Source organism: Myotis daubentonii, chromosome 8 (genome assembly GCF_963259705.1).
Source record: "Myotis daubentonii chromosome 8, mMyoDau2.1, whole genome shotgun sequence".
Taxonomy (NCBI): domain Eukaryota; kingdom Metazoa; phylum Chordata; class Mammalia; order Chiroptera; family Vespertilionidae; genus Myotis; species Myotis daubentonii.
In genome coordinates, this window is record NC_081847.1 from 93,548,667 (window position 1) to 93,572,862 (window position 24,196).

General features: G+C 52.9%; 1 protein-coding gene across 2 annotated transcripts in view; it reads left to right on the forward strand.

Annotated features, from left to right (window-relative positions):
• The window catches only part of CHST9 (carbohydrate sulfotransferase 9), a 135,126-nt gene that overhangs the window by 90,362 nt on the left and 20,568 nt on the right, over positions 1 to 24,196 (forward strand). Inside the window, exon 4 of one of the 2 annotated variants that reach the window (XM_059707434.1) lies at positions 18,560 to 18,597. The exons of the other annotated variant lie outside the window; for it this stretch is intronic. Within the exon in view, the coding sequence (XP_059563417.1) occupies positions 18,560 to 18,597 (38 nt within the window). The remainder of the gene's footprint in view (positions 1 to 18,559; positions 18,598 to 24,196) is intronic. 2 annotated transcript variants of the gene reach the window in all.

Consider the following 24,196-nt stretch of genomic DNA (forward strand, 5'->3'; position numbering starts at 1 on the left):
TATATGTCATTACTTTTTTAAATTATTTTAAATGTTATTGGGTGACATTAGTCAACATGAACATACAGGTCTCGTGTGTGGATTACTAATTTACAACATCTGTATATGGGACCATGTGCCCACCACCCAGAGTCAGGTCTCCTGTCACCTCATGTTAGGACCCCTTTCTCCCCCCCACCCCTTCCCTCAGGCAACCCCCACACTGCTGTTTGTGTTCATAAGTTTCAGTTTTATATCCCACATGTGAGTGAAAGCATAGAGTTCTTAGCTTTCTCTGTTGGACTTATTTCACTTCGAGAATAGTGTTCTCAGGGCCCATCCATGTTGTTGTAAATGGCGCTGTTTCATCGTTTCTTATGGCCACGTAGCACTGCACTGTGTACATGCACCACCTCTTCTTTACCCATCCTCTATCGCAGGGGCTTTGGCTGTCTCCAACTCTTGGCCACCGTGAATAATGCTGCAGTGAACATAGGGGTGCATATATCTTTGCATATAAATGATTTCGAGTTTTTCAGGTATGTACCCAGGAGAGGGTTTGCTGGGTTGTATGGTAGCTCTGTTTTTAATTTTTTGAGGAATCACCAGACCGCTTTCCACAGTGGTTGTACCGTCTGCATTCCCACCAGCAGTGAATGGGGGTTCCCTTTTCTCCACAACCTCTCCAACACGTGTCATTGCTTGTCTTGTTGGTAATGGCCACTCTAACGGGTGTGAGGTGGTCTCTCATTGTAGTTTTGGTTTGCATTTCCCTGATTGCCGGTGAGGTTGGACATCATTTCATAGATCCATTGGCTGTGTGTATGTCTTCTTGGGAAAGGTGTATTTTCAGGTCCTCTGCCTTTTTAATCCGCACGGGTTCCAGTGTTTGGGAGAGTTCTAGTACATGATAGATGTCCCTTACATTTTTGTTGGGGGCAAAGAACAAAAGGATTGTTAATACTCCGATTTAATACTTAATATCCTTAAGCAATCTAGTCTGAGGTAGAAAAAGCAACAAAAGAACTTATATGCACAGACAGTAGTGCCACAGGCCAGGCACTATAGGAGATGGAGGGTGAGGGTGGGGGCAGCGTGAAGGGGATCAATGGGGGGAAAAGGGGACATCTATAATACTTTCAGCAATAAAGATGAACTTTAAAAAATAATAAGGTGCTCATCCCAGAAAAAATATAAACACAAAAATCAAAAAAAGGGGGAAGAAACAGGGGTTAGTTAGGAAGTGCGGAAGGAAATCTTTGAGACAAAGAGATTCCTAACTAAACAAAGTAGAATAATTTCCCATGAATTTCTGTCTCACTCTGAGTAAAGTAAATCGATATCCCATACTGAACATCACTTTACTTTGGAAAAGTGAAAAGGAATGGGAGGAGAGAATGTGAGAATCGTGAGAGCACCTCTTCCTCGCACGTGCTCACACCGCCCTCCTGCCCGCATGAGAGGACTCCGTTAGCATCCGCTGCTGAACACGAGGCTACCCCCGCACTCCTGCCAAGAGAGGAACTTTTTAACTCACCAACCTGGCGCCTGTAATCATGCCTCGTGACTTCGGCTGTATAGCCGCCTGGGAAAGTTCTCTAGGGACAGGTGGGACACCGGCTCATCACCACCACCACGCGGCACCGAGTCGGGTTCCGCTCATTGGAGTCCTCTCTGTTTGGCTGGGCTTCAAGTGGTCCCCAATCCAGTGGAACCCTCCTGTCGCGGCGGGCGCGGTGTTGGTAAACAGCTGAGCGGTACACACAGGAGAACCCCCACTGAGGGATGAGAAGGAAAACTAAGCTGATGTCTGCGTGGCCCTAGCCCCTCTAGACCCGTGGTTCTCAACCTCCCTAATGCCACGACCCTTTAATACAGCTCCTTATGTTGTGGTGACCCCCAACCATAAAATTATTTTCGTTGCTACTTCATAACTGTAATGTTGCTACTGTTATAAATCGTCATGTAAATATCTGATGTGCTATATGTGTTTTCCGATGGTCGCGACCCACAGGTTGAGAACCGCTGCTCTAGACTGTTGTCCAAGCTCATTCCTGCAATAGTGACTCCCCCGAGGTACTTGTGACCAGCTGTGCGGGCGGACGTTCTCCCTGATGGGGAGCAGCTTTAGGTCCATATTACTTTCCTTTTTTTCTAAATGACCTTTGGGAATGGCTTCCGATAACGTGACGCTCCGGGCTTGGCAATGAAAGGTCACTCTCCACTGAGACTCAGTGCGGATAGATTTGTTCTGCCTGCCGCGGCCGTGCCTTCAGGACCCGCTGCTGCACTTGGCCCGGTCGTCTCTCTGACCCAGGCATTTAGACAGCTTCCATCTGGATTTGGTTAACTTTTTTTGGGGGGGGGGGGTACAAATTAAATGGCTTTGATATTCTCCAGTAACACGTTCTGTAGAGATGATGACACTTTCCTCAGAAATGTAAGAAATGGAGTGGGAGATGCATGTTGGACTTCTCATAAGATGACTGACTTTAGGCAGATGCGTCTGGCCCGTGCCTGCCCTGCACACATGGCAGGCATGGAGGCCACGCTCCAGGCACACGGCGTTCCCCAGGCCCTCACCCCCCTCTCACCTTTCCCTTCAACAAAGACCATTCCTTCTAAGGGGATGGGGGGTAGGGGTCGGCTAATGGTTTGGCTCAGTGGATAGAGCGTTGGCCCGTAGACAGAAGGGTCCCAGGTGAAGGGCCCCGGTTCCATTCTGGTCAAGGGCACGTACCTCAGTTGCAGGCTCGATCTCTGACCCTGGTCAGGGCACGTGCAGGAGGCAGCCAATCAATGTGTCTCTCACATCGATGTTTCTCTCTCTCCGTCTTCCCCCCTCCCTTCCCCTCTCTGAAAAATCAATGGGAAAATACCGTCGGGTGAGGATTAACCAGAAGTAAAAGTGGGGGGTTATGAAGCCTCCAGTGCAGGCAGCCATGCCATCGTGCGCACTGCCCAGGGCTGCATGCCGGGCAATGCACGAGGCGGAATCGCTTTTCTCTGCTGACCCAAGGGCGGTGCCCACGTCTCCTGCCCCGTCTTCCCCTCACCAGCCCCGGGGGGGAGGGGGGGGGCGGTTCCCATGGGAGCTCTGTGTGGATTCTCACCTGCGGCTGCCGCTCTGCGCAGCCTCTACAGGGGAGTCCCAGGGCGCCTCCTCTTGTCCTAAAGTCCGTCCATGGTGGGAAGGACCCCGAAGCCTGAGGAGGCCATCTCCTCTCCATGGCTGAGCAGCTGGGCGCTGACTGTGGGCTCAGGGAGGGACCGCACCCCTAACCCCTGCCTCCTCCGTCCTCGCCCCAGCACTGCGCCTGGAGAGCCACGCTGCTCTGTTGCTTGGCACGTCGGGACCTGGGAGGACCGGCCCGGCGTCGGGGGAGCTGGGTTCCCATTCAGGGTCCGCCATTGACCAGTCACAGGATTGCGAGGTAGTGGCTGGTCCTGGATGCCGGAGCTTTGTCTGCACACAATGTGTTAACAGGATTGATCCCCGCAGCGTCAGTGAGGCAGCGTCCCGCCTGGACCCCACCCCGTGTCGCTGAATGAGTGTCTTTGTACCCGCTTCCTCGGGGACAGCGCCAGGCCCTGCAGCGCGTCTGGTCCTGATTTCAAAGGAGGTGCCGCGGGGCCGGGCCGCCCTAAGAGCCTGGGAGTGGAGCGGCCTCCTCCAGAACCAGGTGCTTCCATTTGCCCCGAGCTCATCGGCCCTCCCGATGAGCGTAGAGTTGGGGTACCTGTTGGGAGCCCTTCAAGCCTCCTCGCTGCTGGCAGCACCCTTGGAGGATTGCTCCCAGACCCTGGGTGCTTCCTGAGGCGGCGGGAACCCCTGCTGCCCGGTCAGCATGGAAGCGTGTGGGGACACAACAGCCCCCCACTTTGCCTGGAGATGGACTAAGACCTGAGATGGAACGTGCGGCGCGGCACCCCTCAAGGACCAGGCTGAGCCTGCGCTCCTGGGACCACCGGCCCCCTCCCTGCCCCTGCCCTGCCCTGCCCCAAGGCCTGGCTTCCCTGGAGGAGAGCCCTGCCTGACGCAGCAGGAGGCTTCGGCAGCCACGTGTGGTTGACAGGACACAGGCGGTGTGTTGCCCAAAGACCCACGTCCACGCCGTGCCCCGTAGTGAGGCCGCGGCCCCAGCGAGTTGCCCAAAGCTCAGAGCCTCCCCTCCTGTTTGCAGAGTGAATGTAATGATAATGCCGCTCTGCCTCCAGGGAGTTGTTGGGGAGACCAGACCCTGGATTGTGGGAGGGTTTGAAAGCTGCCAGGCACCACGCAAGCATTATGTAGTTACTTAAACACGGGCTCATTTTTTAACCTAAACAATGTCAACCTACGACAGAAGTTACTAGTAGGTTTTCTGCAGAAACCAGCTCAACAGCAGTGGTGAGATTTAGAAAACACCTTTCCCAGGGTGGTCTCCCCCCACTCCTCCTTCCCGCATTCCTGGTGCTTCTTCCATCTGAAAGTTTCCTCTTCCTGTCAGCAGCTCGTAGGTGTCCAGAAAGTCGCTGGGGAAGGAGGAGGGGGCGCCACTAGCCAGGGTCTCGGGTGCTGACCACCTCCTGCCTGGTCCTAACCCCCGGTTGTCATGGTATCAGACCCTCCTTTCTTTCCTTTCAAAATGTTCTAAAAGTTCAGAAAGGAAAGAGAACATTTCTCAGGACTGCTCTACATTGTCATAGATCATAGTTCAAATCCCACGCTTTGCATTTCGTGATGTGCTCGTGAATTGATGGACCACCGCAAAATAGAGCTAGTGAGACATGTGGCCCAGATGGTGGCCTGATTGGAAACATCCCAACGTGTCTGAAGAGCAGAGCACGCGTGCAAAGTTTTCTTCCACGAGGGCCCCCAGGATTCCTGATAAGGTTTTATGGTTAAGGAGGATCTAGTTAGAGAGCTCAGCATGAGAGCGTTAGGAGACAGGAGTAGTCAGGTACCAAAAGTACCTGGCAAGCACTTAGCACCAGGAATGGAAGGGAGCCTAGTGCCTAGCCCTGGTGGAGGAAGCAGATGCACAGAGATCAGCCAATCAGAATTGGTGGAGGAAGCAGATGCACAGAGATCAGCCAATCAGAACTGGATAAGTGCCCGGCATCCTTGGACCGATGCTATCCAGTCTAGGGTCCAAAACCACTCCGTGGTCCACAGTGACGCCTCCTCAAGTTTTTATGAGAAATTGAAATTCCTGGTGCGTCCCCCCGGAGCCTCTTACCCACTGAGCGGCGCCTCATTAACTCTACTGTCCTCTGGGACTCCTCTGCCATCTGATGGCTCACGCCTCCATGCCTGTGTCAGGTCCCTAATCCTGCCAGGTGCGATTCTAGACCCTGAACAATCCACGTAGAACAAGACAGAGCCCGTCCCAGCTGACCAGCTGAGGAGCTTTCATTCCAGTGGATCAAAACGGGCCAGGAGTGAGGATTAAACTCAGGAGAAGGGCAGGTTGTAATTAGGAGCCCAGGAGGAAACACCCGGAGGGGTGGGACCACGCGGAGCCAGGCGAGCCCTCGCTCCAGAAGCTGCCTGGGCCCGGAGGCCTGGCCCCCCTGCGGCGTTGGAGCTGGGACAGGAAGAGGGAGAGCTCTGAGGAAGGGAGGCTCAGCAAGGCTGGGAAGAACTTGACCCCCAAGTGACCCAGAAGAGGCCGGGGCAGCTGGGGTTTGTGAACAAGGAGCAGGGTGTCCAAGGATGAAGGTGAGGAAGCCAGAGGTCACTGTGGGGCCGTGGGAAGAAACTGGCTTTCATTCTCAGTGACTCTCAGCATTTGAAACTAAACCCGCGTTTATGACACACACACCTGAAAGTGTATCTGAAATCAGAGCCAAGGCCAGGACCTGTCCCATCAGCCTGTGTGAGTACCACTGGCTCCCACCCGGCTCGCTGCGGCAGCCAGCTCACCCTTCAAGACTTCTTTCTTCTCTGGCCAGCATGGCTCAGCAGTTCCACATCGACCTATGAACCAGGAGGCCACCGTTCAATTCCCGGCCAGGGCCCATGCCCGGGTTGCGGGCCACCGCGGCTGGGCATGTAGGAGTCTATGTTCATGACTAGTTGGACGTAGAGAAGCCTGTGTCCCTTATTTTGGCCACAAATGCGTAGGTTGTACAATCAGTTCCCTGGCCCTTTTTATGTTGTGATGAGGAAAAGAAATAAAAAGAGTCATAAGAGAGGCTACATTTACACTTGAAGGTGCATAAACATCTGACCACTATGTGGTACACCTGAAACTAATATTATCTGTCAACTGTGATCGAAAACAAATTTTAATTAAAGAAATAAAAATGTCCTAGGGATACGTGAAAACAGGTGGCCCCATGTAGTGGCACTTCCTATGGGCCAGGTACCGTGCTAATCATGATGCACGCGTGTCCCTTGGCCTCCTGAAGGCCTCACAGGGAGGGATTATTCTGATAACCCGCGTTTTCAAAGAAGAAGTCAAGGCTGGGAGGCGCTGAGTAAGTGGCCGAGGTCACACAGCCTGGAACTAGGAGAGTTGGTACTGGAACCCCTGTCCGTCCGACACCGGGGCCCTGCCCCTGATCACCACAGCCTCGTGCTGCAGGATGGTCTGAAGTCTGCAGCTGAAGAGACACGTGGGGAGCTGTTCCACTTGCTTTTTCATGCTTTTTGGAAGCACAGGCTGGACTCTGCGCCGGCGGCCTCATGTCCGTGAAGGTTTTCCACTTGAACAGCTGGGGGAGCTTGTAGGCAGTTCATCGTCTCACTCTCTGCTTCTTACAAACAGACCCAGGGCTCAGCAGGGAGCACCAGCCTCAGCTTCTCTGACTCGCCTGCCCACCGCTGAGTTCTAGAAGCTCTGAGAGATGCCGGCTGAGCGGAGGGCGTGGGTCCGGAGGAGGAGAGCTGGCCTCGCTCCGCGCCTGTGGGGTCCCTGGAAGGGGCAGGGGAGGGGTCATTTAAGGAACGCGCTGGCAACATGGGATTTTCTCAGGCACGTGCGGGAGGTGCTGGGGCAGCAGAAGGCGCCCTGTGTGCAGGGCAGACAGGCTGGGGGTGGGGTCTGCCCTGCGAGGGAGGGGTTTGGGCTGTTTGTTCACTGTGTCCTCAGTGCAGTGCCTGGTGCTTAGAATGCCCTCTGTGTGCTGGGTAATTGAATGGGCAAGTTAAATGGCTATGAAAGCCCGGCTGGCATGGCTCCGGGGTTGAAGGTGGACCTATGAGCCAGGAAGTCATGGTTCAATTCCCGGTCAGGGCACAGGCCCGGCTGCGGGCTTGCTCCCCAGAGTGGGGCGTGCAGGAGGCAGCCGATCCGTGATTCTCTCGTGTTTCTGTCTCTCTCTCCTTCTCTCTTCCTCTCCTTGAATTCAATAAAGACATTTTTAAATAGCTGGGAGAGCCTCCATTTCTTCATCTAAGTCATGAGTTTGTCTCAGAAACATCCGCCTGAGAGTTCAAAACAAGCAGAAAAGCTTGATCATTGCGGGATCAGGTGTGCTTCTCAGGCTCCATCCATCTCCGGAAGGACTTCTAGAAGTCTCCAGAATGTGTCCTCCCTGACTCTAAACACAGTACCGCCTACCCCTGCCCCCTGCCGCCTGCCAGTCGGCTCGCTGGTGTACCAGGCACCTGTGCAGGCATTTGCTGCAGCGGCCTTCACCCCAGCACCCAGGTGTTGGCCACCCCCACCCCCCACCCCAGGGCTGCTGCTGTCCGCAGGCCAAAGCCCACATGTACGAGTGCATGTCCCCGAGGAAACCGAGGCCACGCTCAGGCTGAAGTAAGTGGAGGGCTCTTTAGAAAGTCCTGCTTCCAAAATGTGGGGGCAGGAGGAGGAGTCGGGCCACGGGAGGTACTGTTCCCCCAGGGTAGTCCCTGGAGACAGGACCACAGGGCAGCAGAGACGGGGCAGCTGGGAGAGGGAACATTCTGGAGGGGCAAGTCTTCCTTAAATGCTTCCTCCTCTGCAAGTCTTCCCCGACACCAGGCCGCCCGGCCTCCTCCCTCGCTGTGCTGACTGCACGCTGCCTCCCTCCTAACAGCCCCGAGGCCGGGGTTGTCCTGTGTGTCTGTCTACCACACTGTGGGGAGGGACTGGCACACCCTCCGTCTCTGCATCCCTGTGTCCAGCCCAAGGCCGGCGCCAGGCAGACCTTCAGAGGTGGGTCTTAAACGGCTGGACCACTGGGTGAGCGCAAGGGTGCCTGTCCTGAGGTGCAGAGAAGAAAAGCCATTTTCAGCGCCTCCGCCGAGCCTTCGCGTCCAAAACAGAAATACCTTTCTCTTCAGATCGATGCAGTGCATGTGTCTAATAAAAAGGCTTTTAAAACACAGATGCGTCTAAATTGAAAGTGAATATTGCTCCTCTCCCACGGGGCCCTGCGTACAACAAGGGTTCAAGGGCATCGCCTCTGACCTCTTCATTGCTCTATAAATCCACGTTCTTTTTAAAGCAGATTCGTTGTATGCACTGTTCTGAGAACACAGCGAAGGTGTTGTTTAGAGGGTGATACACGCATTGCCCTTGTTATTTTAATAGCTAGAGTCGTGCCTGTCTGAGCATGACAGTGAGAAAGCAGGGACCAGGAGGGGGTGGTGGCAGCTCAAAATTTAGGACACAGCTCGCCACCTCCCAGCTCTGTAACTGCCCTATAGTCACAGCCATCTTCCCTCTGCAGGCCCAGCCTCCTCCTTCCCTCTGCAGGCCCAGCCTCACCTTCCCTCTCCAGGCCCAGCCTCCACCTTCCCTCTGCAGTGCCGGCCTCCTCCTTCCCTCTGCAGGCCCAGCCTCACCTTCCCTCTGCAGGCCCGGCCTCACCTTCCCTCTGCAGGCCCGGCCTCCTCCTTCCCTCTGCAGGCCAGGCCTCACCTTCCCTCTGCAGGCCCGGCCTCCTCCTTCCCTCTGCAGGCCCGGCCTCACCTTCCCTCTGCAGGCCCGGCCTCCTCCTTCCCTCTGCAGGCCCGGCCTCACCTTCCCTCTGCAGGCCCGGCCTCACCTTCCCTCTGCAGGCCCAGCCTCCTCCTTCCCTCTGCAGGCCCAGCCTCCTCCTTCCCTCTGCAGGCCCGGCCTCACCTTCCCTCTGCAGGCCCGGCCTCACCTTCCCTCTCCAGGCCCAGCCTCCTCCTTCCCTCTCCAGGCCCGGCCTCCTCCTTCCCTCTGCAGGCCCAGCCTCACCTTCCCTCTGCAGGCCCGGCCTCACCTTCCCTCTGCAGGCCCAGCCTCCTCCTTCCCTCTGCAGGCCCAGCCTCCTCCTTCCCTCTGCAGGCCCAGCCTCACCTTCCCTCTGCAGGCCCGGCCTCCTCCTTCCCTCTGCAGGCCCGGCCTCCACCTTCCCTCTGCAGGCCCGGCTTCCTCCTTCCCTCTGCAGGCCCGGCCTCCTCCTTCCCTCTGCAGGCCCGGCCTCCTCCTTCCCTCTGCAGGCCCAGCCTCCTCCTTCCCTCTGCAGGCCCAGCCTCACCTTCCCTCTGCAGGCCCAGCCTCCTCCTTCCCTCTGCAGGCCCAGCCTCCTCCTTCCCTCTGCAGGCCCAGCCTCCTCCTTCCCTCTGCAGGCCCGGCCTCCTCCTTCCCTCTGCAGGCCCAGCCTCACCTTGCCTCTGCAGGCCCAGCCTCCTCCTTCCCTCTGCAGGCCCGGCCTCCTCCTTCCCTCTGCAGGCCCAGCCTCCTCCTTCCCTCTGCAGGCCCAGCCTCACCTTCCCTCTGCAGGCCCAGCCTCCTCCTTCCCTCTGCAGGCCCAGCCTCCTCCTTCCCTCTGCAGGCCCAGCCTCACCTTCCCTCTGCAGGCCCAGCCTCCTCCTTCCCTCTGCAGGCCCGGCCTCCTCCTTCCCTCTGCAGGCCCGGCCTCACCTTCCCTCTGCAGGCCCGGCCTCACCTTCCCTCTGCAGGCCCGGCCTCCTCCTTCCCTCTGCAGGCCCGGCCTCACCTTCCCTCTGCAGGCCCGGCCTCACCTTCCCTCTCCAGGCCCAGCCTCCTCCTTCCCTCTCCAGGCCCGGCCTCCTCCTTCCCTCTGCAGGCCCAGCCTCACCTTCCCTCTGCAGGCCCGGCCTCACCTTCCCTCTGCAGGCCCAGCCTCCTCCTTCCCTCTGCAGGCCCAGCCTCCTCCTTCCCTCTGCAGGCCCAGCCTCACCTTCCCTCTGCAGGCCCGGCCTCCTCCTTCCCTCTGCAGGCCCGGCCTCCACCTTCCCTCTGCAGGCCCAGCTTCCTCCTTCCCTCTGCAGGCCCGGCCTCCTCCTTCCCTCTGCAGGCCCGGCCTCCTCCTTCCCTCTGCAGGCCCAGCCTCCTCCTTCCCTCTGCAGGCCCAGCCTCACCTTCCCTCTGCAGGCCCAGCCTCCTCCTTCCCTCTGCAGGCCCAGCCTCCTCCTTCCCTCTGCAGGCCCGGCCTCCTCCTTCCCTCTGCAGGCCCGGCCTCCTCCTTCCCTCTGCAGGCCCAGCCTCACCTTGCCTCTGCAGGCCCAGCCTCCTCCTTCCCTCTGCAGGCCCGGCCTCCTCCTTCCCTCTGCAGGCCCAGCCTCCTCCTTCCCTCTGCAGGCCCAGCCTCACCTTCCCTCTGCAGGCCCAGCCTCCTCCTTCCCTCTGCAGGCCCAGCCTCCTCCTTCCCTCTGCAGGCCCAGCCTCACCTTCCCTCTGCAGGCCCAGCCTCCTCCTTCCCTCTGCAGGCCCGGCCTCCTCCTTCCCTCTGCAGGCCCCAGACTTCGTCATCTGCACAACGGGGACACCAGGAGCCCCATCTCAGCAAGGAGTGCTGGGGGACTAGATGAGCAGTGCCCTGGGGGCCAGCATGCACCATGGTGCTGTCAGTGCTCACTAACATTGGCCTCCCAACCCTTAGGTCCTCCCTTCATTGCCTAAAGTTATAACTAAGTAAATGCAAATGACAAATTAGGAAAAATAGTCACAAAATTAAAGACCGGCCCAAGTTAGTATTAATAAGAGAAAGAGAAATGCCCTGTTAGAAAGGAAGCCAGGGAGATGAATGGGAGAAGAAATATCAGTGCCCAGCAAACACATTGAATGTCCATCCTCTCTAATAAAAACATGAAAGACAAAGCGATGGATTGCATAAACTGCATGGTTCCTAAAATACTGCCACCATTTTTTTTTATTAATTTCGAGCAGATGGAGTGCTGGGAACCAGCTCATAGGTGTACTCAGCATGAGTACTGCCACCTTGTGGAACTCCACAACCCCTCGCTCCCAGGACCCTGTGCTGTGGAGGGGCCTGGGTGTGCTCAGAGGGACACTCCTCACAGGGCTGCCCAGGAGAAGGTCTCGTGATGGCAGCAAAGGTTATTAATAGCATATTGTTTAAGTGAACAAAAAACCTGTGGAACTTGTATTGTCTTTGAAAAAGAAAACCGAAATACCTGGAAGGGTGTCACCAAGGTTACCAGGGCTTATCTACAGGTAATTACAGTTGACTTCTTTCATCTGGATTTTGTAAATTTATAGTTTTTCGTATTTTAGACGTGACCAAAACTTGGCTTAAGAGAGAGTGACGGAGTGGGCAAGACTGAGAGGAGAGAGATTAGCAGCTTCGGTTCAGATGCTGCTGGCCTCCAATGCCTGGACCACAGGCCCGCCCCTACCCCCCACCCCCCCACCCCACCCCACCCCAGCCACAGGGAGGCCCACTGATCACACCCAGAACCTTCCAGAAAGGCACGGCCTTCACTCTTTCTCTCCACACATGTAATCTACACTCTCCAAACAAACTCCCGGAGGCCTGTTCCGGTCATGTACAATGAGCTGGGAGGCTGGCTAACAATGGCAGCCCATTAACCATCCTGGCAGCCACTTCTAGCCTTGAGTGGGTGAGCGTGGATGTGGGGGAAAGAGGTCATTGAAAAAAACACCCATAGTGCTGTCTGTGTCGCCCTAGTTCCCAAAACGCTTCCTGAGACTAACCAGCTGTCCCCACTCAGTGTGGCTTAAAAAAAATTTAAAAAAAATAAAATAAATCTTGCTTGAAATTGAAAGGAAACACAGCAGCCCATTTCAAAAGACTCCATTTGATTTAAAAAAGAAAGCTCATATTTCTCACCACTTCCAAAGCCCAGGGCGGGGAGGGGATGGAGGAGGGAGGGGACTCCCGCTCACTTTTAATAACAATGTGGCTCCTACTAAAGGCAACTTCCTGAGGTTCAGGGCCACCCTGATTGACGTGTCCCGGACTATTTCCGGTTTCCCTGACCAGGTACCAAGGCGTTGAGCCATCACTAAGGATGATTAGAAGCTGCAGTGCTTGGGATCTGCAAATTTAATGAGGAATTGATAAAATCAGTCGTTTTTAGACAGATCCTGGGCATTAAACAAAGGAAATAAATGTAACGCTAAAATGTTAGGTGTGTTGAAGAAAAATAATTGTTCTGACACTGACGGTGGCCAGGAAGACTATTGAGGACTGTAGCCACGGGGTGCGTCACAGAGGGGAGAGCTTGGCTCACCTCTGAGTACAGCAGGGAATGGGCCTCACAGCCCGGGAGCAACGTGTGGGGGCCAGTGGAGGGCAGTTCCTGAGGGCGGACATCGAGGCAGGGGGTTCTTCCTGAACTGACCCAACAGGATCCTGGCTAAGGGCAGGCCACGGACTTAACATCAAAGCGGGGGTGAGAAACCCGATGGGAGGTCAGGGGTGATCACCCACCCAGTGTGGGGAGACTCTCCTTAACTTACTCAGCAGGATTCTGGCTGAGTCAGGGCAGGAAGGCAGCAGGCAGGGCAGGTCCACATCAGGGCCTCCTGGAGAAGGCGGAGGAGTCTGGCTAGAGTTGGATCAATGAGAGCCTTCCTCAGGGGCCGGTCCTAATTCACCCTAAGAAGTGTCAGGAGGTCACCCTCACAGGGAGCAGGCCACGTGCCCCCTCTCGTCTCAACGCGTGTTTTGCATGAGGACCCGAACTGGTTCCCCAGAGGGAGGCTGACCCTCGGGGCTCCTGGGAAGTCCTGCCCCGCAGGCGGGCGGCGCCGCTGGCCATTCTGAAGGCGAGTGTTCGGGCTTCTGCTCTGGAGTTGTGTGAGCTCTTTCTTTATGTGGGGTATTAACCCTTTATCGGGTATATGTGTGATTTGCAGCCCTGTCTCCCATTTCGTAGGCTGCCTTTTCATTTCGTCGGTGGTTTCCTTTGCTGAGCAGCAACTGCCGGGAGCCGGTCCATGCTTGCTGTTTCAAGGGACCTGGCATATATGGCATACTTTTCTTAATATGTTTGCTCACCTTCTTGGCACTATGTGTTTTAACCAAGGTCACCTCTGAGAAAGGTTGAATCCCCAGGTAGGGATTTTCCCCTGAAGTTAGGGAGGGAATAAAACCCCTCAACTAAGTGCCAGGCGGGTAATTAATCACTTTAACTACGAACAATCATGCTTAAACTACATAATCTTTTCTCCCTGGAATGGAGATAAGAAACGCCCTAACCTTTGTAATAGAGATTGATAGGATTGAATCAACTGGTATAAATACAGTTGTAACAAGACAGAAACACTCAGAACTTAGAACAGAATCAAGAAGACAGAACCTACACGGAGCCTAGAGACAGAAGAACTTCGCTGGAGAGAGCATGCCGGAGGATCCTGGAGAGGGACTGGCCTCGGAGCCTAGAGACAGAGCCTAGCGGGAGAACATGGCAAGGGATCCTGGACTGAACCTGACTACAGAGATTGGCAGGAGAACCTGACTGGAACCTGGACACTGAACCTGACTGGAGAGCCTGGACAGAACCTGGCTGGAGAACCTAGCGAGGGAACATGGCTACAGAACCTCGCTGGAAATCCGAAGCAGAACCTCTCTGGAGATCCGGGCTAGAGATCCTGGCTAGGTTGCTGATCAACTGAACGCTGTCTCCGTGTCATTCCTTCTTCGCCGACTCCGTCCACACCTTTGGGGACCCCTGGACCTGCTGGGGGTTGGACCCCGGCAGCAACTATTTTAGTTTGATGTCGTCCCGGTTGTTCATTTTCGCTTTTGTTGCCTTTGCTTTAGTGTCAGAGCTAAATAAATAAGTAAATAAATCGTCACCAAGACCTATGCCACGGACTTCACTGTTTATGTTTTCAGTTCCACTGTCTCAAGAGCTAAGTACCTTTTGGCCTAACTGACTCTAAAATTTACCCATAAGTTCCTTGCAGCCGCGATTCCATGTTGTTCCATGTTTCGTGTGCTCATCACATTTCCTCTGTACTCCTGTCCCTCCAGAGCACCTCGCATATCGCACAGAACAGCCAGGTATTGAAATAGCGGTTGATCAAAAGGGTGAGTTTTGCTAAAGTCAAAGCATATCCAGGTTGGGGACAGTCTGAAAATCCTTCAGCCTGAAGACAGCTGTGGAGACCTCGTCCATTCCTTTTTACTTAACCGATACCCTTGAGTGGTACAAATTACATATTTAAGCTCATGAACTCTGAAAATTTAGTTGAATGCCCCAAATAAAATTTTGAATTAAATTCTGTTTGACTCCAGATTGTTAACTCAAACTCAAATTATTTTCTAGTAACTGTGATTGAGCCACGACTAGCCACCTCAGATGCTTTCTAGAATGAGCTAAGAAATAATTATCAATTTAACTTTTCAGTGTATAACCATAAAAATGTATATAGGTACTGTTCTGCCTGTCGTTGGCACAGGTGTGTGTGTATCCACACATACATGCATGCTCACAACACACAACCCACACACAATCACACTCAATGCACTTGAGCTACAGTTGTCTTTGAAAAATGAGTAACTGCAGCTCCAGAGGAAAATGGTGAAGGATGAAGTCATTCATTGTGACGGCAATGATCACTGCTATTATCCTATTGTCAGTGTTGAAAGTGTGGGTTTGGCACCTGACCTTTCTCTGCAGTAGAGTTATAGATAGTGACTACCAGTTATACATATATAAATTGATTTCAGAGAGGAAGAGAGAGAATAAAACATCGATGATGGGAGAGAATCATTGCTTGGCTGCCTCCTGCACACCCCACACTGGGGAGCGAGCCTACAACCCGGGCATGTGCCCTGACCTGGAATTGAACCGTGACCTCCTGGTGCATAGGCTGATGCTCAGCCACTGAGCCACACTGGCCGGGCTACTATGACTACCAATTTTTAAAATATTGAGATATCATGGGAGTAGCTTATCTGTGACACCTGTTCCAGATCGCTCTCCGCGGGGTTAAAAAGCAGTGGGGAGCACCCCTTGGGTTACACTGGCAGGTAGCATGTCTGCTCTATACATACTAGTACATGTTCTCATTCGCCATCTGTCATAGAAAGAGACGGACTCGAGGCAGCAGTTTACGTCAAACTCATTTTCTGGATAAAGAAACTGAGGCCTGAGGAGAATGGGGTCGGCACAGACAGGGACCCTGCGCTCCCGTGGTCCTCCTCCTCCTCCTCCTCCTCCTCCTCCTCCTCAGTGTGGCGGCCTGTTGCCTCCATGGCACTAAGTTGGTTGGAGGAGGCATCCGGGTTTGATGGATACGGCGATTTGCATCTCAAGGCAGTGCCCCCCAAACGCACTGCAGCGAGAGGCTACTCCCTCACAAGCCAGTCCCCTGCGGCTGACTCCAGCAGCTCATTGATGTCACTTCCTTCCTCAGTCAGCGAGTCAGTTTTCTTTAATTCTCAGGACCAGCTGTCCATGCTGTCAACAGAAAGTTATTAAAATTCCTTTAAAGTGAGTAAAAATAGCCTCGCAGCAAATGCACTTGGAAACAGGAAGGAATCAGTATGCAAAGTCCACAAACCTCTGAGCGAAATAGCGTTGATCCAACCAGAGATTTCAAACCTCGTCTTGGCGAGATGCTGGAGAAAATAATTAGAAGACGCTAAGCCGCAGACTCCTTAATCTTTTATTAGCCGTGGCTCATCCGCTAACTGCCATCCCTCCTTTTCACGGGCGATTGGAATAAATGTGGGGATGGCTTAGGTTTCCAGTGGGGTTCCCTCCTTTTTCTGGCAGCGGCCAGGGAACATGTACCTCTGCACCGGGCTAGGACCCCCCTTGCGCAAGCGGGAAAAGGGTCATTAGCAGCAACCATCATGACAGGGCCACAAGCAATTCTATGATGATATGTTTTAATTTATGAATGTTCAGAGCTCAAGGGAGGAGATGATGTTTCTCACGTTTAAATCGCTGTAACTCACAGCAATGGTCTGCCTGGCTCCGTGTCCCCCTGATTCTCAACCAGTGCCCTGGCCTCAGTAATGAGGGGGTGGGGAGCCTGTCCATTCTCTGTCAGCCCCTGCCCACCCTCACTCCCCCAGCACGGCTCCGACCCTGTCCCTGAGTTGTATGCGACCTGGTACCTAAGTCCCTCCAAACACAGTTATCGTCCCTGCCACTTCCATCCCCAGCAGCCACCTGCCTCTTCTTTATGTGGTCAGATGCCATGAATCCTGGACGCCCTCTGACCTTTTACCAAAAAACCTGTACCCAGCTTGTCCTGTGGTCCCAAGTCCCAGCCCCGGTTTGCTCCCTGGGCCCCTGCTTGGAGCTGGCGTGCTCAGGTTACGCCTGCCCTGTGCTGCCCAGCCGGCCACCACCCGACCCTAATTGCACATACCGCGTAATGTGATGAAAAAGAACCCGATAGGGCCCTTGCTGTGTGGGTCAGCGGTTAGAGCACCGGCCCTCGCATCAAAGGGTCTTGGGTTCGATTCTCGGTCAAGGGCACGTACCTGGGTTGTGGGTTCCCTCCCTGGCCCCAGTCGGGGCTCATGTGGGAGGCAACCAATTGATGTATCTCACATTGATGTTCTGTCTCTCTCTCTTTCCCTCTCTTCCTCCCTCCTCTCCACTCTGTCTTAAAAAAAAAAAAAAAGAAATCAATGGGAAAGTATCCTCGGATGAGGACTAACAAAAAAAAAAAAAGAAGAAGAAGAAGAAGCCTTATATGTATGCTGTAGCTATGCTAAGAAACTTTGTTTTAGTAAATAGTTGTTTAAAGAAAATAGTGGAAATTTGGATAAATTCCTACTAGAAGGACAATTAGAGCATTGCTGATCTTCGGGAAAAGTGTAAAACATGATGTTACTGGCTCTCTGGCATTAACTCTCCGTCCTGCGCTTCAGTTCCCGCAGCTTTGAGCACTGTTTGTGTTCCTCACACAGGCCTGGTTCCTACAGATGTTGGATATAACGGGGGGGGGGGGGGGGGGAGAAAGACCTCGGGCACAGTCCCTGTCGCCAGGATGCTTTAAGATCAGCTGGGGACGAATGCAAGAAGGGCATTTGGTGAGAGGCAGAAGCCATCCGGAGCCAGCCAGGCCCAATGAGGCCCTGTAATGACGTTCAGCCCACGAACCCCTCCTTGTGCTGGGAGCCGGAGCCAGAGCCGCTGGCTTAGCCTGTGTGGTGGGCGGGAGGCGGGCGGGGCTGTAAAGGGCACCGTGGGGGGTGCTGTGATGGACAAGCTCCCAGCCTGGCCTGGCCAGGGTCATATCCGGGCAGCGACGCTGTGCTGTCAATCACTCAGACCGCACCCCTGGGGCGGGGGGCGGGGGGGCGGTGTCAGGGGCACACAGACAGGACCCGTCTGTATTATTTCTTACGCCTGCATGTGACTGCACCATCACCTTCACTAAAGTTTTTAAAGGACAAGTTTAAAGTGTATCTCAGCCCGGCCGGCGTGGCTCAGTGGTGGAGTGTCGACCCATGAACCAAGAGGTCACTGGTTCGATCCCTGGGCTGGGCACATGCCGGGTTTGTGGGCTCGACCCCCAGCAGGGGCCATGCCGGAGGCAGCCGATAGAGGTTTCTCTCTCGTTATTGATGTTTCCATCTCTCTCTCCCTCTCCCTTCCTCTCTCGCTAAAATCAATAAAATAATAACGTTTTTTTAAAAAAGTGTATCTCGCACCAAGATGTTCACAAGCAAGAAATAGCTGCAATGCCCCAAGATGGCTTCTTCCCTCTCCTGCCGGTGGCTGGCTGCTCAGCTGTGATTTCTAAGGGTTCTTTTCCTCTCATTTAAGACATGCGTGGCATCGGTCGCCTTTAGCCTATTTTCACAGGGACTGGGGCCTTAGAGTCTTTATTATTTAGGCCCCTTTGGGACACTGACATGTTCCTCTGTCCTGGCCGGGACTCCACGTGCAGAGCTGCTGGCTTGGACCTTAGTGGTCGCCAGCGATACTGCAGCAACAACATGGCAGCATCTGTACCATCGTCGCCGGAAACACAGCAGCTTTGAAAAGGAGCGCGTCTGCCAGCTGCCCCTTAGGTCCCCTCGTCTGGCCCTCGGGTAGCTGAGCGCCCGTGTCACACCTGAGAGGGTGGTCACTGTTTGGGGACCGGGGACTGGGCCCTGTCGGATTGTTCCTTGGTCCTTTCCATCTCCTCGCCGTTCCTCCGCCAGCGCGCGGTGGTTCCTGTGGCGTCGCCCCTCCCGGCTCCCGGCCGCCCTCTGCGCTCTTACATCTCAGCCTAACGCGGTGGACTTTCGTTTCGCCTTTTTTTTTGCTTTTCTCCCCGTTCCAACTGTGGGAGCCATGGCACATGTTCACGATATGACACCAGTCCTTGCTCAGAGCCCAGGCTGCTGGTGGAGTTTTGGGCGAGAACAGAGCAAACCCAGGGCTGCCTTTTAGGCACGCGGGCGCCTGACGGTGACTTTCTGTTTCCTTCTCTTTCAGTGACCGGAGGAGACGTCCGGGAGCACATCACCGAGCAGGTACTCCTCCCTCCTCCTCACCTGCCATGTACGGTTTTGCTTTACATGTTAATGACGAAGCCCTTGTAAGTACTTTAAAATACCAAAGGCGTTGCTGGGTGTTGGGAGTGAGCAGCATGTGTGTTGTGGCCCCGAGGACATGTGCAGTGGGTGCAATTGGCTGCCGTGTGCTTCCCTCGCCTCTCACCGCCTCACTTCCCTCCACGCGTCTCCCCAGGAGGGGCCCGGCGGACAGGGCCTCAGCCTGCTGCTGTGCCACCCGGGCACGTCCTGGCCGGGGCATGGCTACCAGCCGCTGCAATAGATACTTTTATCTACTTCTCTCCTAACCGAGGTGGCGCTCTGTGACCTTCCCAGGTTTCCATTCCCGCCCGCTGAGCGCTGAGCCCCGGGTGGAAAGGTACCGGCGGACTCGGTGCTGGGCTCTGGTTGCTGCCCAAGGTGGCCCCTGTCCTCCTGTGCGCGTCCCTGTTTTCTCAGCCAGGCTTTTTACTAATTTCTGTGTTACATTTCCTGGAAGAAGAGGTCCCTGTGTGTGACCATGGAAGGGGCTTGAGACACACAGCCACACGTGTACACCAGACGCTGCCCTGCCCGCCCCCGCCTCTTCCCGGCCAGCCCAGCGCAGTCCCTGCCCACGCCGCCTGGGCCGTAGCCTGGGGGCAGGCCTGGGCCTGGGGCAGACGTGCTCAGGGGTCACTCACAGCCTCGAATCTTCGGGCCTGTGGGCGCTGTTCCCTCTGGCCTCACCTATCACCCACTCTTGTCGAGGATACGTCTACCCTCTCACCAGGCAAGGCACATTGTGCACAGTCTCCTCCTCAGGGCCTTCAAAATGAGCCCTATCCGTGTCCCCACCGCCATTGCACCAGCTTAGTTCCGCTTTAACTGAGCTGCGCCAGGCGCCCTGAACGCATGGAGCTTTAAACACTGTCGGCTCGTTCGGCTCAGGTACTGCAGGCACAGGAGGCGCAGCCGCGTGCCTAGGGTATCACTTTGCCTTTGAATATAAAGGTAGATGTTGACTCGAAGTCGCAGCCAACTTCATACTTGGAAATGCCGTCGTTGTGCAATGACAAATCCGTTAGCGAGTTCAGAAAGTCCATCTGCCTTTGAGCTTCGTCTCTTTAGCATCGCGTTTCCAAATATTTGTATGTACTCAAGTGGCTGGTAAGGCTGAACAACAGTGAAGGTTATTGCTACCATTTTTGTTTAATTAAGTCCTTATAAAGAGAAGTCCTTAAGACTTCTTTCATTCTTCTATTAACTGAATTTCTTGGGGTGACATTGGTCAAGAGGATTATATAGGGTTCAGGTGTCCAATTCTGTAACGCGTCATCTGTACACTGGACTGTGTGTCCACCGCCCCGAGTCAACGCTCCTTCCATCACCATTTACCCCCTCTTTACCCTCTTGTACCTCCCTCCACCCCCTTTTCTCGCTGGCAATCACCATGCTGTTGTCCTTGCCTAAGAGTTCTTTTTTGTTTACTTAAACCTTTCACCTTTTCCACCTGGTCCCCAAGCCCTCCTCCCCTTGGATCGCTGTCAGTCACTTCTCTGTATCTAAGAATCTGTTTCTATTGTGTTTTTAGTTTATTTTATTCATTAGATTCCACATACAGGTGAAATCATATGGTCCTTGTCTTTCTCTGGCGGGCTTATTTCACTTAACATAATGCTCCCCAGGTCCCTCCATGCTGTTATGAAGGGTAAGATTTCCTTATTTTTTACAGCTGCATAGTATTCCATGGTGTAGATGTGCCACGGATTTTTTATCCACTCGTCTGAGGGATACTTGGGCTGCTTCCCAATCTTGGCGATTGTAAATAATGATGATACCCTTTAAAATTAGTGTTTTGGGTTTCTTCAGATAGATTCCCAGAAGAGGGATCACTGGGTCAAATGGGAGTTCCATGTTTAATTTTTTGAGGAAACGCCATACTGTTCTCCACAGTGGCTGCACCAGTCTGCATTCCCACCAGCAGTGCACAAGGGTTCCCTTTTCTCCACATCCTCACCAGCACTTGTCATTTGATTTGTTGATGGTAGCCATCCTGACAGGTGTGAGGTGGTTTTAATTTGCATTTCTCTGATGATTAGTGATGTTGAGCACCTTTTCATCTGTCGATTGGCCATCTGTATGTCCTCTGTGAAGAAGTGTCTAGTCAAGTCCTTTGCCCAGTTATTAATTGGATTATTTGGTTTTTTGGTGTTGAGTTTTATAGGGTCTTTCAAAGTTGCAGTATTAATCTCTTATCAGATGTATCATTGACAAATATGTTCTCCCATTCAGCGGGTTATCTTTTCATTTTATTGATGGTTTACTTTGCTGTGTAAAAACATTTTATTTTGACGTAGTCCCATTTGTTTATTTTTTGTTGTTATTTCCCTTGCCCAAGGAGATATATCACACAAAAAGAGTGCTGCAAGAAACGCCTTTGTTTTCTTCCAGGGTTTTTATGGTTTCAAGTCTAACATTTAAGTCTTTAATGCATTTTGAGTTTATTCTTGTGTGTGGTGTAAGAAGGTGGTCTAGTTTCATTTTTTCTTTTTTTGCACGTATCTTTCCATTTTTCCCAACACCATTTATTGAATAAACTGTCTTTACCCCTCGTATGTTTTTGCTTCCTTTGTCAAGCACTAATTGCCTATAAATGTGTGGGTTTATTTCTGTGCTCTATTCTCTTCCATTGATTTATGTCTGTTTAAATGCCAGTACCATGATGTTTTGATTACTATAGACTTGTATTATAGTTTGATATGAGGTAGCATGATTCCTCTAACTTTAGTTCTTCTTTTTAAGATTGCTGTGGCTATTTGGGGTCTTTTGTGGTTCCATGTAAATTTTTGGAATACTTGTTCTAGTTTTGTGAACGACACCATTGGTATCTTGATAGGAATTGCATTGAATCTATAGATTGCTTTGGGTAATATGGACATTTTAAAGATGTTAATTCTTCTTATCCATGAGCATGGTATATGCTTCCACTTATTTGTATCTTTTTCAATTTCTCTCATTAGTGTCTTATAATTATTCGAGTGCATGTCTTTTATACCCTTGGTTAAATTTATTTCTAAGTATGGCTTTATTTTGTAAGCACTTCTAAATGGGATTGTTTTCTTAGTTTCCCATTCTGGTAGTTCATTATTGGTATATAAAAATGCAAATAATGACAGTTTTACTTCTTCCTTTCCAATTTGGATGCCTTTTATTTCTTCTTGTCCGACCGCTGTGGCTAGGACTTCTAGTACTATATTGAATGAGAGTGGTGAAATCAGACATCCTGTCTTGATCCCAATCTTAAGGAAAATGCTTTTAGTGTTTGTCCATCGAGTATGATGTTGGCTATGGGTTTGTCATATATGTATGGCCTTTGTTAATTGAGGTATGTTCCCTCTATTCCCACCTTGCTGAGAGTGTTTATCATAAATGGTGCTAGGTTTGATCAAATGTCTCAGGGTATAGCAAGCCTCGCTGCCATCCACTGGGAGCTCACACACTTGTGGTGTGGTGGGGTCTCAGGGAGTCGTCAGGGCGAGGCCAGCAGAGTTTAGCAGCCCAAACAGGCCACGATTTGGCCATGTGAAGGGAGGGCTCGGCACTGGTCTGGCATGCTAGGGGAGATGTCCCCCACTCTAGAGCCATACAACTCAGTCTGTTCCCAGAGTTTGATCTTAGCAAGGCAAGGCCCTGGGAGCTGGGAGGATGGGGCTAGTGGATCCCCTGTGGGGCAAGGTGCCTGTCAGATTTGAGGGAAGGGTTGGGGCGTGATTCCCTCCCCAGAGCCACACAACTCAGTCTGCTTGGGATTCTGCCCAGACCTCAACAAAGAGGAGCCACCAGGAGTGGAGAGGTGAGGGCCACTAGGAGATTGGAGAGTGGGGATAGGTTATCTCCCATGAGGGGGAGGTGCCAGTCAGGGTCACAGGTAAGTGGGGGAATGGCCCCTTCCCCAAAGCCACACAACTCAGGCACTGACACCCCCTGAGTCTGCCCAGACCTCGACTCCCTGGCCCAGGCAGCTGACTTTTCCGCAGGCCCAAGCTCTGCAGGGCGGGGCCACAGGGGGTCCAGAGGGCAGGGCTATTGCATTCCCCAGGCCGATGCCATGTGGAGGGACGACTCCACCCAAGGAAGATGGCGTCCACAGTGGACCTGTTTTCTTTTGTTTTAAATGTAGTTTTTATTGTTGAGAGTATTACAGATATCTCCCATCCCTCACCCTTTTCTCCCCTCCTCCCAGCCCTTACCCACACCCCAGGTCTTCACCACCCTATTGCCCATGCCCATGGGCTCTGCCTGTAAGTATCTAAGCTCTTTGGTTTATCTCTTCTCATCCCCCCAACCCCACGAAAACCAAGGTATGTCAGTCTGCTCCATGCCTCCCTGCTTTGGGTTTTATTTTTTTGGTGGATTCATTTTGGTCTTTAGATTCCACAAATAAGTGAGATCATGTGATGTTTGTCTTTCTCAGTTGGGCTTATTTCACTTAGCATAATATTTTCCATGGACCTATTTTCTTAACAAGTTAAAGCCGTTGGTCAAGAAATATATTGAGGCCACTTCTTAGGGACTTATTTTCATTTCCTGTATTTGCCTTCTTTTTACATTTGGCTGCACTAGTGGACTGATAGACACCGAAGTGGAACACCAAATATTTACTCATCATCTTAAGCATTGATTTGATGCCAGATAAAATCAGAATGGCTTCCAATCCTGATAAGAGAGTGAGATTCTTTAGACTTTAACCTAAATGGGAAGGGTTTTACTAGTGTGTTAGTTACAACAGTCACTTTCAGAACCAGTAGCTGTGGTAGCCAATCAGCGTCTACCCGCTGGTGTTTCCCGTTCAGCAGTGGAATTTCTAGTCTTTGTTCTTTCAAGGAGGGGGTACTGCTCACTCTCAGTGGTGCTCTGGCAACACAACTCCAAGAGCCATCTTATACCTTCAGCTTACCTACATTTTGGCAAAGAGCCAAGCAAGGAAGTTACCCCCCCCTTCTTTAAATCATCTCCCACCAAAAGAATTTGGCTCCTAAGAAACATGTTTGAAAGCTCACTTTGGATAATCAATACAGCGCTCTTTATCAAATGGAATGTAAAACAGAGCACTGTTGAGCGTTAATCTTGTCCCTAAATCCTTCCCACTAGGCACAATAGACTGTGTAATTAAATTGAAATTGAAAATTGAGTGTCCCTCCCTCCCCCATCTGCATTAGCCAAGCTGGGAGGTGCAACCAGTGTGAGAAACCAGCTGGAGCTCCAGCCCCCACCCCCACCCTCCGCCTCACCCCCCCCCCCACCCCTCCACCTCACCTCCGGCCCCGCCCATCAGCGGGCCTGTCAGCCCCCAGCGACTTCACAGCACCTGAGCTCTGAGAGCAACAACTGTTCTGAGTTCTCTGGAGGGAACACTGGACTCTCCTGTGGAACCGCTGGGGAATCAGGATGCTTTTTAAAGCAACTTGTTAACGCAGCTTTTTATGGGAAGAGGACAGAAAGGAGCAGCGAACACTCTCTGCAGCGCCCGTCCCAGAGTGGGGAGAGTGCGCGACCCGTTTCTTCCAGCTGCCTGCCTGGCAGTGCCATCCTGCAA